This window comes from Pongo pygmaeus, chromosome 22 (genome assembly GCF_028885625.2).
Source record: "Pongo pygmaeus isolate AG05252 chromosome 22, NHGRI_mPonPyg2-v2.0_pri, whole genome shotgun sequence".
Lineage (NCBI taxonomy): Eukaryota > Metazoa > Chordata > Mammalia > Primates > Hominidae > Pongo > Pongo pygmaeus.
Genome location: NC_072395.2, coordinates 50046988 through 50060291, shown reverse-complemented (window position 1 = coordinate 50060291; position 13304 = coordinate 50046988). Strand labels below are relative to the sequence as shown.

At 38.1% G+C, this 13304-nt stretch overlaps 1 protein-coding gene and 1 long non-coding RNA gene across 18 annotated transcripts in view; one reads left to right on the top strand and one right to left on the bottom strand.

Annotated features, from left to right (window-relative positions):
• The window catches only part of TTC3 (tetratricopeptide repeat domain 3), a 130789-nt gene that overhangs the window by 49150 nt on the left and 68335 nt on the right, over positions 1–13304 (bottom strand). For 16 of the 17 annotated variants that reach the window (XM_063659743.1, XM_063659733.1, XM_063659739.1 and 13 more), the window contains 7 exons: positions 11585–11707; positions 10526–10627; positions 8992–9084; positions 8278–8342; positions 7130–7266; positions 5887–6213; positions 2245–2496 (listed from right to left, as the gene is read on the bottom strand). In XM_063659743.1, coding sequence (XP_063515813.1) covers positions 2245–2496; positions 5887–6213; positions 7130–7266; positions 8278–8342; positions 8992–9084; positions 10526–10627; positions 11585–11707 — 1099 coding nt within the window. Of the gene's footprint in view, positions 1–2244; positions 2497–5886; positions 6214–7129; positions 7267–8277; positions 8343–8991; positions 9085–10525; positions 10628–11584; positions 11708–13304 lie in introns of those variants that run through there. The other variant, XM_054468864.2, reaches the window with a different exon arrangement.
• LOC129022593 (uncharacterized) overlaps positions 30–13304 on the top strand; it is a 27963-nt gene continuing 14688 nt past the window's right edge. Inside the window, exons 1-2 of the long non-coding RNA XR_008496481.2 lie at positions 30–94; positions 9411–9533. This is a non-coding gene — a long non-coding RNA (uncharacterized LOC129022593). The remainder of the gene's footprint in view (positions 95–9410; positions 9534–13304) is intronic.

Below are 13304 nucleotides of genomic sequence, written 5' to 3'. Positions count from 1 at the left end.
ACAAGGCAGGTTTGGGCACAGTCAGAAGTGGGGTGTGTGCTCAGAGACAGAGGATGATGATGAACCCAGACCCCAGATGATGTGAACTTAATTTGTAAGTAAAACTAAACAAATGTTTCCCAAATTGAATAGTTAACAGAATCAGACAGATGTTCTAGAAGAGTCACTAGCTGCAATATAAGAGGAAGATGGAAGAGTGGGAGATTCTAGAGGCATGGAGTCCAGTTTGGAGGCTACTATAGTAGTCTAACTATGGAAAGACAACTAAGGTCCTGGCCTCGGGAAGTGGGGTGGACAGCAAAGGACAGATCAAGGACAAAGCTCATTTGGATTGATGACAAACAAGTTATACTCTTAATACCAAAAAGAAAGAATTGAGACTAATTACAGAATTTCCTGTTTAAATACTAGATATACAATGTTACTGACTGAGATAAATTGAGGAAAAACAGATCTCTGAAGATGTGATAGGTGGGTTCAGTCATACTGCTTTAAGGGGGTCTTTGGCTGTCTCATAGAAATACCCTAGGGGATCATGCATGAAGAGGTCAGGGAAAAAGTCGGGGCTCTCAATTACCACAGCACTCGTGACATTGTCAAACACTCTGATCTACAAGATCAGTGGATTTTGAAAAGTTTTAAGAAATATAACCACTCTTTTAAATGAAGAGATAAAACTGAAAATGTTTGGGGTGAAGGTGGAAGGCAGAGCTACTGGACTTGAGAATCCATTGAGATTGCCAATAATTTGGTTAGTGGCTTCTGACCTCATGACTAGAAACAGAGAAACAGTGGCAGCTGGAAGTGCTGTGTATTATATGTAGAGAACACAAGTTAAAGGACAAGTGTCCGCTGAGAGGGAATTGTGTCCTTTTTAGTTGTCTTGTTTTGTGATCCAAACATGCATCAGGTTTTGTAAGCTCAGTCCCGGGACAGCATTTTATTACCAGCAGCAGCAAACTGATGGCAATAAATTCAGGCTATCAAGTAGCATGTCACCTTCAGTCATGAAGCAGTATCCTGAAAAGATAAAGCCATCTGTATTTGAGTGTGCTCTTTTCTAAGAACTTTTGTTGTCAAAAGTAAGCTTTCCGCTTCCTTATATGCATTGGAACTTTATCATCTGTGACACCATTGTACAAGGCCAGACCTTTTAATGCACCCTTTAAAACAAACAGCATGACATTTAAAAGTCTAACTCCTAACAACACATAAAGGAGGCTTCTGATTCTGAGGGACTTGGGGATTATCATAATATGTTCATATAGTATGAAAGGTAAGAAATTATTATTTAGAATCTAGGAATATTATAATTTTTAAGTAAAACAGGACCACACAAGTCACTGCCTCCAAATCATCTCATTTTAATGTGAGGAAATGAAGATCTAAGAGAAAAGAAGGAATAGCTGCTAGCTAGCTAGTTAGTTCAAGCTGGACTCCATGCCATTACCCAAATAGGGCCCCCAATTCCAAATAAGCCCTGACACCCAGCTTTCTAATTCCATTTTCACGTTCATAGCCCATCTGAGACTCTACCCCTGCACCACAGCTTTCCTCTCTCCCAGGGAGAAAGAAAGTGTTGGGTCCTTCCTTTGATGCCCTTGGCACTTTCTCTGGCCCTCCCGTATTGAGCTTACTACCATGTTACTGTTATTAGTGCATGCTTCTTATTCTCTTTTCTAGAACACAAGGTCCTCAAGGGTAGAGACAAGTGTAAGCATTTTTGAATTCCTTCTCAACACCCATCACTGGACCCACAAGGTTTTTAATGAACTAAACTAAGGAAGAAGCTGTGCCACAACCTACTTTTCCTGACCCCCAGTTCTAGGCTCTTCCCATTAAAACATCCTAGAATGCTATCCATTCCAGGTTCTGCAAACATCACCTACTTCTGCAGGCCAATGTTTTCTAAAATGCTATAAATCAAACCACTTGCTAATAGATTCTGTCAATGTAACATGCAATCTTTCCCATGGTGCTGTGAAAATATCTAAGACAGGAAGAACATTGTGTATTGTTAGCATAACATACCCACATTTCAGTACCTCTTTGACTGATAAAGTAAAAAAGCTTCATGATATAAAAAAATTGCTACTGTTAATCACTAACTTCCCCACATAAACTGGTTGTACCATAATAATTTTCACTATTTTCTTTGTTATATATTTAAACAAGCTAGGTCCTTCACAGATTTTTTTCCCCTTAAGATTAAATGTAATATAAATCTAAACTCAGTCCACATACCCATTATATCAAAGAATTCGTCTAAAGCACTATGCAATGCTGGGAACTTGTCTCTGTGTTCTTCTAGCAGCCATATTAAACAACGGGCTTCCTTCAGTGATGCTAGCTCAGAGAAATAATCAAGTTGCTTTCCTTCTATAGAGTCTAGTTTGTGACCATATTTCTCATTCCAGAGGAAAGTCATGATACTAAAATCAAGCTGTTTAAGAGATGCTCCATAACGAGAAAAGAAAGTTCCTGTGGCATCTAAGCCTGTAATAAAAACAAAACCCAAATCAGAAAAGGAGGGAAATTATTTACTGTAAAATCACATTCAGTTTCACATCTCTGAAAGCAGCTGACTATAGTTTGCTTATATTCTCAGCAAAACCATTTAAATAGTTGAGAACAGATTCGTTCAAGCTATTAGGCATTTTAGAAAGACCATTTAACATTGTTAGGCTAATTGTAATAATTCTTGTCTATTAGATTTGAATAATGTGGGCCAAAGCCTTCTACTATCATAGTTACCTTTATTAGACCTAGGAGATGAAAGCATGGCATTAAATTCCTTTAAAAATATAACAATGAGGCCAGGTATGGTGGCTTAGGCCTGTAACTCCAGCACTTTGGGAGGACAAGGCTGGAAGATCACTTGAGGCCAGGAGTTCAATACCAGCCCTGGCAACATAGCAAGACCCGTCTTTACCAAAAAAAAAAAAAAAAAAAAAAAAAAAAAAATTAGCCAGGCATGGTGGCAAATGCCTGTAGTCCAGCTACTTGGGAGGCTGAGGTGGGGGGATTGCTTCAAGGCTACAATGAGCTATGATGGCGCCACTGCACTCCAGCCTGGGTGATGGGGCAAGACCCTATCTCTTAAAAAAAAAAAAAACCCAAACAATGTTTTCACTAATTCATAATGACTTTCATTCCAATTAGTATAAACTAGCAAGATTTTATGTTTCTTTATATGGATTCCATAGTAATTAAACATCAACAACATGCGAAATCTTCCCAAATGTGTCTAAAAGAGGAAACAGGTAAACCCATTCCCCAACACCTAAAATAACATTCCTTAGTCCCCAAAATGTGGGTCCTCACCCCCCTCTACAAAAATCAAGGTGGTCAGTATGCCTACTTTTATTCTCCACTCTCCAAATTAGAAAACAGGGTGACTGCAATCTCATACACACTCCTACTGAAACGACGGTGAAGCCCCACTCCTGATGAACAGCCAGCAAAAAGGAGCTCTGTCCAATTTCTCCATCATGCCTCTAATACAAAACGGTCACTTCTTCCGAGGGCCTTAGTCAACAAACGAGGTCAACAAATGAAGCAGAGATTGCTCAGAGTCAAAATTACCCTAGACTGCTTGCTTCTAGATTAAAGAGTTAGCTTTCAGAGATCATGTTGCAGGAAAATTAGGATCTTTAAACACCAGAATAAGGGACCATGTAGAATACTCACACAATAAAAGATTTATGAGAGCCCAATGAAGAAATAGCACATTCCCGTTCCCTATCCACGTCAGAGCTTGTGCTCAGTGAGGGGAATGCAGGCAGGCAGTGTTCACTATTGAAATGTTAAATTTATCTCACTAGTGCTCTATTATTTCTCTCTCTCCCTCCTTCCTTTCCTCTCTCTTTTCCTCCATCTTTTGCTGAACATAAAAATTGACCTCTCTTTATGTTAAATATGTGCATGATGTAAGTCCACCCAATAGCCGTTTCATGAGAAGTAAAATTCCAGGAAATGAAAACTGCTTTACTTGTTAAGTAAGTGTACATTTTACTTCAGGACTGTAGTAACAGCCTTATTAATTAACATGCTTGAACTCATTTCACAACTTTAAATAAAAATTGCTACTTTAAATAGTATACATATATCCTTATTAAAACAATACCTTTAATCTTCAGAATAAACATGGTTTATATTGGCCGGGCGCGGTGGCTCATGCCTGTAATCCCAGCACTTTGGGAGGCCGAGGCGGGCGGATCATGAGGTCAGGAGATCGAGACCATCCTGGCTAACATGGTGAAACCCCGTCTCTACTAAAAATACAAAAAATTAGCCGGGCGTGGTGGTGGGCACCTGTAGTCCTAGCTGCTCGGGAGGCTGAGGCAGGAGAATGGCGTGAACCCAGGAGGCGGATCTTGCAGTGAGCCGAGATCGCACCACTGCACTCCAGCCTGGGCAACAGAACGAGACTCCGTCTCAAAAACAAAACAAAACAAAACAAAAAAAAACCATGGTTTATATCAAAAGACATGTTCACCCTTTCCTGCCAGTGAGCTGGAGGGCTCAAGTGCTGCATTTACCTAAATGAACAGTGGCTGGCAATCTTGACCGTGTAGCATAACCCAGGCAAACCTACTTCTCCAGTCCTGAGTATCTCCTAAAGCATGTTAAAGCAAGCAATAACTTTATAATTTGCTTACTGGATACTCACTAGTGACAATCTTGTCACTTAAAAATAACTTTCCGGGATCACAAATCCATGAGGATCTATGCTTAAAGCAGGCATGCTCAGCTGTCTAACTATGCCAGGCTTACTGCCATCTTACATTGTCTCTTCTGGCAGAAACTGACCAATATCTTCTCTGAAACCCTAGAATTCTAATAGCCCCATGTTTCTAAACATTCAAACAGGTGGGGACGGCTGGCAGAGACTTGGCAGGCCCTACTCTGTGGTCTGCTGCTAAAGGCCCTGCCTTTTTCCTGTGGCTTTCTTTAGCCTCTTATCTAATAGCTGCTGACTGAATAAACTATTGTGCTAGGCCAGTTGCTATCCAGTCACTAAGATAAATAGTGCCCTGGTAGGTGCCCAAAGCATCCCTACCTCGTGTTACACAACAACTGTATCTGCAGCTGCCTTCTGCAGTCCTGCATGGCTTTAGGCAAAGCGCCTGCTTTGGGGGAGGGCAGGGGGCTTGCTCACTCTTCCCTTCTCCCAGCCAAGATACTAAAGTCAGAACACAGTACAGAGTTACATAATCCTGTGATTTACCACAGCTCAGTCCAACCCTAGGATATGTTTCTCTTAATCTCTAGATACAGATTTGCCTTAGGTGACCCTGAGCAATTAGTCTCATCAACTCTTCCCTCTAAATTTTTCTTCAAATAATCTGAATTATAGATTTGTCTTCTCAACACAGCTCCTGAGCAGGGGGCAGACTCCAGGATGTGGTACTTACCATGGTTGTGCCTAGTATTCACACATCTACACATTTACAAATAGTTTAGTCTAATATAGGTCTGGATTTCTTTACTGACTGGTCTTTCCTTAGATTGCACCTTTTGAAGAAGTATATTGTAACCTACCTTTAAAATAACCTAAAAATTGTGGGGTGTGTGTGTGTGTGTGTGTGTGTAATAGTTTTTCTGTTTTTTAAAGGCCTTCATATATTTAGTTCTTTTTTTAAAAAATTCTTTTAGAGACAGGTCTTGCAACATTGCCAGGTTGGTCTCAAATTCCTGAGATTAAGCAATCATCCTGCCTCAGCCTCCCAAGTAGCTGGGCCTGGAAAAGTATTCTTAACCATACAAATTTATAGTCCTGAATTTAAAGTTATAAATTATATGACAGGAAAATGAAAATGACTCAGAGACCTACACTTTTCTTTCCTATTAAAGTATATTGCTCTGGAATATAAAGGGACACACCAAAGCTATTAAGTTTTTGGATCCAGGCAGCTAATTTGGGCTCCACTTCTTTAAGCTCACTCAAAACATGCAGAAATATTCTTGTCTTTACTCTGTTCTTTTCTTGAATCAAGTGATGAATAACATAGTCCACTGCTTCATTTAGAAAATTTCTGCTAGAAAAACAGGTTGTATAGTCTTCTGTGCTCAAAACTTTCCAAGAAAGCAATTCTTTGAGAAGCGTGGCTGTATTCTGTATGCCGGATTTAATCTTGTCAGCATACTGCTTTATACACTGTAGAATTCTGTCATCAAGGAACTGACAATGCTGAACATTGTCTACAGTTTCTAAGGATAAATAACAATGGTTAAAGTGATAAATAGGACTAATTCACAATTATATAAACTTAGAAATAATGTAAAATTACATAATATAAAATATGATTCAGATTGATTATACTGTTTTACTAAACAACTCAAGAAACTTTAATTAGAAACATAAACATTTAACAATACTTTTGAAAAGACATGAAAGTGCACACTAAAATAAACATATCAAAAGTAAGCATTTTATACCCTTCATTCTGAACCATTCATGTAGCAGCATTTAAAACAGTTCCTCTAGGCTGGGCGTGGTGGCTCACGCCTGTAATCCCAGCACTTTGGGAGGCTGAGGCGGGTGGATCACGAGGTCAGGAGACCGAGATCATCCTGGCTAACACGGCGAAACCCCGTCTCTACTAAAAATACAAAAAATTAGCCAGGCGTGGTGGCGGGTGCCTGTAGTCCCAGCTACTTGGGAGACTGAGGCAGGAGAATGGCGTGAACCCGGGAGGCAGAGCTTGCAGTGAGCCGAGATTGCGTCACTGCACTCCAGCCTGGGCAACAGAGCAAGACTCCATCTCAAAAAAAAAAAACTTAGTTCCTCTAAAATACGGCCACTTCCTTCAACAATCTTAACCCAGCTTCATCAACTACCTTAAATTTATATACAATAAATATATTTAGTCATCAAGCATAGAAAGTTAAAATACAATCTCTGAAAGGTTTTTCAGTGGGAATACAATCTCTGAAAGGTTTTTCAGTGCTCTTTACACCAACCCAATTCTGTCTTCGAGTAACAGAAGACAGTGATAGTATTAAATTATTAACTGAAATCTTTATTTCAATTCAATAATGATGAATATAAGGACCAAAAGATGCTTATATTTATACTTTTAAATGAGAGTGTATTATTCCTATCATGCCTTTGGCTTCTGCATACCTTTCTGCTCTTCTTTTTTGGGTGGATTACTTTCTCTTAAGTCCTCCTCCATTCTTTCTTGTGCTAATTTTTTTGCTTCTTTTTTTTGGATCTTTCTCTTCAATTTTTTATCTTCTTTCAGTCTTAGTTTCTCTAGGCTGATAAACATTTACAATCAGTAATAACTCAGTGAACTGTTTTCCTTTGACTATCGTAGAAACCATCTTCCAAGCAATACATTAGAAGTTTTCCTTTTTAATCAGAGCCCGGCCTACATCTTCCATTCAATATAAGAAACTGTCAGTATTGTCAAAATAAGGGTACTTGTTTCATGAAAACAAAAACCTCAATGATTAGGTGATGTCTAAGGATGCAGTCTACAGATTGTATAGATGTCACTTCCATGTATGTAAGTTACTTCATAGGGTAAACAGAAATAGTACAAATTACTCTGCAAAATAATTCATGTAAACTCTCATTTCTAAGAAAGGTCCCATAGTAAAATATAGTTTTCACATCTCAATAATAACCCACAACACTATAATTTGGTTGATCTGGTTACAATGAATTCTCTCCAACAAATAATTCTGTTCATCTTTTCTTTTGCTTTTTCTTGGTCACAAATGATAAAAAAAAAAAAATCACTTCTTAGAAAGAAAAACAAGAAGCAGGACCAAAAAGAAAAGAAAAAAGAATCTGAATTATTTGATCTAAACAAAAAGCTATAGAGAAGTAATAATTTAGACAGTACATTGAGTATTTCAGGGTAAAAAATAGTCATAGGTTCAAAATGTTTATTGAAGAGAGATAAAAAGAAAAATATGCTTTTGGAATTAAAGTTTCAACAACTGAGAGCAAACTGTATAGTTTTTATATAAATGCCAAATCTATTAATCAAACATGTAATTTCACAGCATCAAATGTTATAATTTTACTTGTAAATTCAACCACTAGATAAATAATTCTGAATCAAGTTTTTAGTATTTAATCATTCTAGGCTAGTTCTCTTTAAGTTTTAATTTTCCGCAAAAATCATTTTAAAAAACACTTATTTGGATATATGTATACACAGCCAATTTTTTAAAAGGCATAATTTAGAAATCTGCATTTAATAGAATTACATGCTAAGAGACATCATCAAACCACTGATTGATTGTTAAAAATCTTACCTAGAACATTTCTGTTTCAGAATAGGTCTTGGAGGAACCTTTTCTTTTATGACCTTGTGTTCAAACTTTAAATAAAACAAAGACATCCAAAATTTGTCTCATACTCCCATGACATAAAACACAAAACCACAAGTAACAAGTATTTCAGAAGCACACGTAATGTTCAGTTTGATAGAGAACAGTGATGATGTTCTGACCCAGACAAAAGCCCAGAAAGCTTTAGCAAAATAATTTACTGAAGAGGAACAAGAGGGTAGACACACTTGAGGAAAAAGTTTTTAAAAAATTAAGAGTAAGCAGACGATCTAATAAAGTGTAAATATTATTACAACTACCCACTCCTGCCACTCCCATGTCATGAAGTTAAAGGTAATCCCTCAAGACGCTCTTCCCCCTCCCTAAAAACCTGCACACCCACTACTGCCCAAAAGTTTACTGAGAGTAAGAAAATGAAGTTATCAAAAACAGTAAAAACAGTAAAACTAAGATATAAAAAGCCTCCTTTTCCTATTAAGAAATAAAAGAATATAAGAATGCTTTCATTACAATGAAGCATTCTCACATCCAAGTATTTCCTATATTTTCTTAAATGAAGTAATTGTTTCTTTCCTGGAAAAGATCCAAATTACATGATATCTACAAATTCAAATCATGTTTCAAAAGGTGTAAACATTTTGGTTATCTATCTAACACAGCTTCCCCTTTATTACTTACTTCACATTTAACTTCACCACCACTGCTGAAGATGATAATCTTAGAAATGACACCTTCACAGTCAGGGGTAAGACATATTCCTTGTAGAAAATCCTATTTGATTAAAAAAAATAAAAAATAAAAAAATTAACAAGAAAAATGTTATGTCTAGGGGGGATAAATCTATACATGTATACTATTTTTACCACTAGGAACAGTCAAAATACGGACTAAAACCATCTTCAGGGAAGTGGTGAAAATCCTTACTCATTGCCATGTGAATTTTAAGGCTTCCGTGTAGGAAAAATATACTTTCAGGTGTGGGTCTGACCATGTGACTTGTTTTCATCAATGCAAAGTGACCAGACATGACATACACATGTCTAAAGGTTTAACAAACACTTCATAGACTGGACATTGTTCTTTTTCCTCTGACACAGGAAGATGTTCCAGAAAAGGGTCACTCTTCAACTTAGATTGAGAAACGAGGAATAGAGCCACACAAAATAAAGCTGCTACAGCCCAGTCCCAGCCAACAACTGCAGAACTGCAGGACAAGTCATGTAAGCAAAAAACAAACTTCTCTGATGTATGCCACAAGATATTTGGGTTGTATTACTTCAGCATATCCTAGTGAAAGCTGACTAATTTACAGAGCGTATTTAAAATGATGGGAATTGTTAAGACCACTAAAAGAGGGTATATCACTAGAGAAACTCAATTTAGGTAAGACAAAGACATAGCAGAAGTGACTCAAAGGTGACAGTTATTTACTCATATCATTATACTGTTAATTAATTATGTGAAAATGTACAAAATGTGAGAATTTATTTCTACCAAACTTTAATAATTGCTATTGTTAACGGATGCCTAGTACAACTGCCTCATTCTTTCCCCAATAAGAACAGTGATCTGCATAAGCCTAAGAAGTGTAGGAAAAGGTCCATAGTTTCTATAGATCAGAAACAAATTCTATGAATACAAATAAGATTGTAATACTGTGACTTCCCTCAAAATATGTCTACTTAATGGTAATTAACATCATTATCCTGGTAATAAGAAAATCCCTGGTGAGAAATGGCAGCTTAAAATTGAATTTGATCCTTCTTCCCAACATAAAAAAAAATTGTTTTGAGTTGACTTCTTAGTACAAATTACCTCATCAAATTTTGGTTTTGAAATCTCTAATTCTACATCAAAACTTTCAAGTGGGGCCTGGCGCAGTGGCTCATGCCTATAATCCCAGCACTTTGGGAGGCTGAAGTAGGATCACTTGGGTCAAGGAGTCTGAGGCTGCAGTGAGCTACGACTGCACCACTGCACTCTAGCCTGGGCAACACAGTGAGATCCGTCTCTTTAAAAAAACAAAGCCTCTATGGTTAATGCCTTTATGATTGTCCAAATAAAAAAACAACTTGATTTTCCACTTTATTATTAAAGTTATAATTTAAAACTTTCTAATTATGTGCAGAATGTTCAGGAAGGAATTCTTGGGGGAAAAAATTGACATACAATAAGTATACTGAAAAATTCAGACAATCCTGTTATGCTTTACCTTGTCAATTTTATCATTAAAGGTTGTAGTTTTTAACTTCTTCCAGCAATTCATGTGAAATTCTATTTTACAGTACTGGCAACAGCTGATGCGTATAAAACCCTAGGGTTACAAAAAAATTTTTCAATTAACATTTTAAAGATGTCTCTGCACATTCACTCACTACAACATACATAAAGACAAACAGAGAGAGCTTGACTAACATATTTATTTCCACAGCATAAAGTTGCATTATTCTTTATAATATATCAAATATTTTATAAACATTATTTCATCTGATTTACTAACCAGGGACATTGGAACAGTAGGACAAGGGCAGCTACTAGCTTCTTGAATAAACCAGTATAACTCAATTAAGTGCCAGACTTATCTCGAATTTAGGTCTCTAACAGCTAATTCAATGATCACAATGACCTTTAGATTTGGGACCCAAATTTTATGAGAGGTCAGAATTGCAACAAATCAGAGGTAACAATCTCACTTTGTTTCCTATCCTCCTACGGTAGATGGAAGAGGAAAAGGAACGAGCCAGCCTGCCTTCTCAGGTCACTATCCCAGCCCACAGTGTTTATACGTCAGTGGCTCTGGTTCCCATGTGAGATGATGTAGACCTAAAAAAGTCCAGGAAGGCTGGGCACGGTGGTTCATACCTGTAATCCCAGCACTTTGGGAGGCTGAGGGGGGGGATCACGAAGTCAAGAGATCGAGACCATCCTGGCCAATATGGTGAAACTCTGTCTCTACTAAAAATGCAAAAATTAGCTGGGCGTGCTGGGACATGCCTGTAATCCCAGCTACTTGGGAGGCTGAGGCAGGAGAATTGCTTGAACCCAGGAGGCGGAGGTTGCAGTGAGGCAAGATCGTGCCACTGCACTCCAGCCTGGGTGAAAGAGTGAGACTCATCTCAAAAAAAAAAAAAAAAAAAAAGAAGTCCAGGGAAAGGGGTGGACAACTGCTAACTAGCCAGAAAACTTGGGTGCCTCCAATTACAGATTGTTTTGAGCCCATTTTAAGGAATGATTTTGCAAGTTAATGTCCCACTGGACACTCATTATTTACCTTAAAGTCTGGATCAGTTATGTATATCTGGATCTTAGAATATCCATGGCACTTCTGATAGCAACAAATGGCGTCTGGCACTGGAGGGAACTTGCATTCTTCAACAAATTTCTCTAACAGCATCTAAAAGAAATAAACAAAAATGATACCATTACAATACAATACTAATCTGTCAACAAAAATGCTTGTGATTTCAATAACCTCTTGCCATCAAAATATTTTCAGCATAAGAATGACTAAATTTTTTCACCAACAACAAACTACATACAACTTTTAAAGTTTTTCCTATTAAAAGGAAGGCTGATAAGAGACATGAGAGATTTAAAAAGAGGACTGAACAAAATTTTTTTTCAGAATTTCGAAAGAATCAAAATTTTGTCCTGTTACAATGTACATCAAATCGCATTTTATAATTTATAGCTCTCAGAAATCTCCCATAAGCATTAAGAGGAAGTCAAACAAGGCAGAATAACCCTTTGGGTAATCCTGAGGACTTTACCAGGCTCCTCTTGCCCAACATCACCTCATCCAGGATCCTAACACTCCCATTATCTTCCTCCTTGCAGCTCTGCCACTGTTGTTTGTGGACTGCCTGGAGAATTATTCCACTGCTAATGAAGCCCCCAAGAGACTCATGCCATGCTTCCAGTGCTGGCTTTTTGTTATCAATAGCTCCTATGCCTCTATCCCAATCTTGTATGAAGAGAGGAAAATCCAAGAATCCCTACGTTTTATTTTTTATAATAGCTTTATTGAGACATAATTAACACACTATATAACTCAAATAAAGTGCACAGTTCAGTGTTTTTAGCATATTCACAGGATGTACCAACATCACCACAATCTAAATTTAGAACATTTTCAAAAAGAAACTCCATACGCATTAGCAGTCCCTCCTCATTTTCCCCTAACCCCCCAGGCCCAGCAATCACTAGTCTACTTTCTGTCACTATATACTGATTTGCCTATTCTGGAGATTTCATACGAATGGACTCACACAAGCCCTTTGTGTTTGGCTTCTTTTACTTAGCATAATGTTTCCAAGGTTCATCCATGCTGCAGCATGTTATCAATACTCCTTTTTTTTTTTTTGAGACAGCCTCTCACTCTGTTACTCAGGCTGGAGTGCAGTGGCACGATCTCAGCTCACTGCAACCTCTGCCTCCTGGGCTCAACTGATCCTTCCGCCTCAGCCTCCTGAGTAGCTGGGACTACAGGCGTGTGCCACTATGTTTGGCTAATTTTTGTATTGATGGGTTTCGCCATGTTGCCCAGGCTGGTCTTGAACTCCTGAGCTCAAGCAATCCTCCTGCCTTGGCCTCCCAAAGTGGTAGGATTACAGGCGTAAGCCACCATGACTGGCCATTTGTTTTTGAGGCAGACTCTCACTGTTGCCCAGGCAGCACTGCAGTGGCACAATCAAGGCTCACTGCAGCCTCAACCTCCCAGGTTCCAATACTTATGTACCCATTTATCAGTTGACAAATACTTGGGCTATTTCCCATTTTGGGCTATTATGACTAATGCTGCTATGAACATTCATGTACAGGTTTTTGTGAGAACATGTTTTCCTTTCTCTGTACACACCTAGGAGTGAAACTGCTGGATCATATAGTATGCTATAATTTGAATGTTTGACCCTCCAAACCACATGTTGAAATCTGATCCCCGGTGTTGGAGGTGAGGCACAGTGGGAGGTGTTTGAGTCATGGTGACTTAA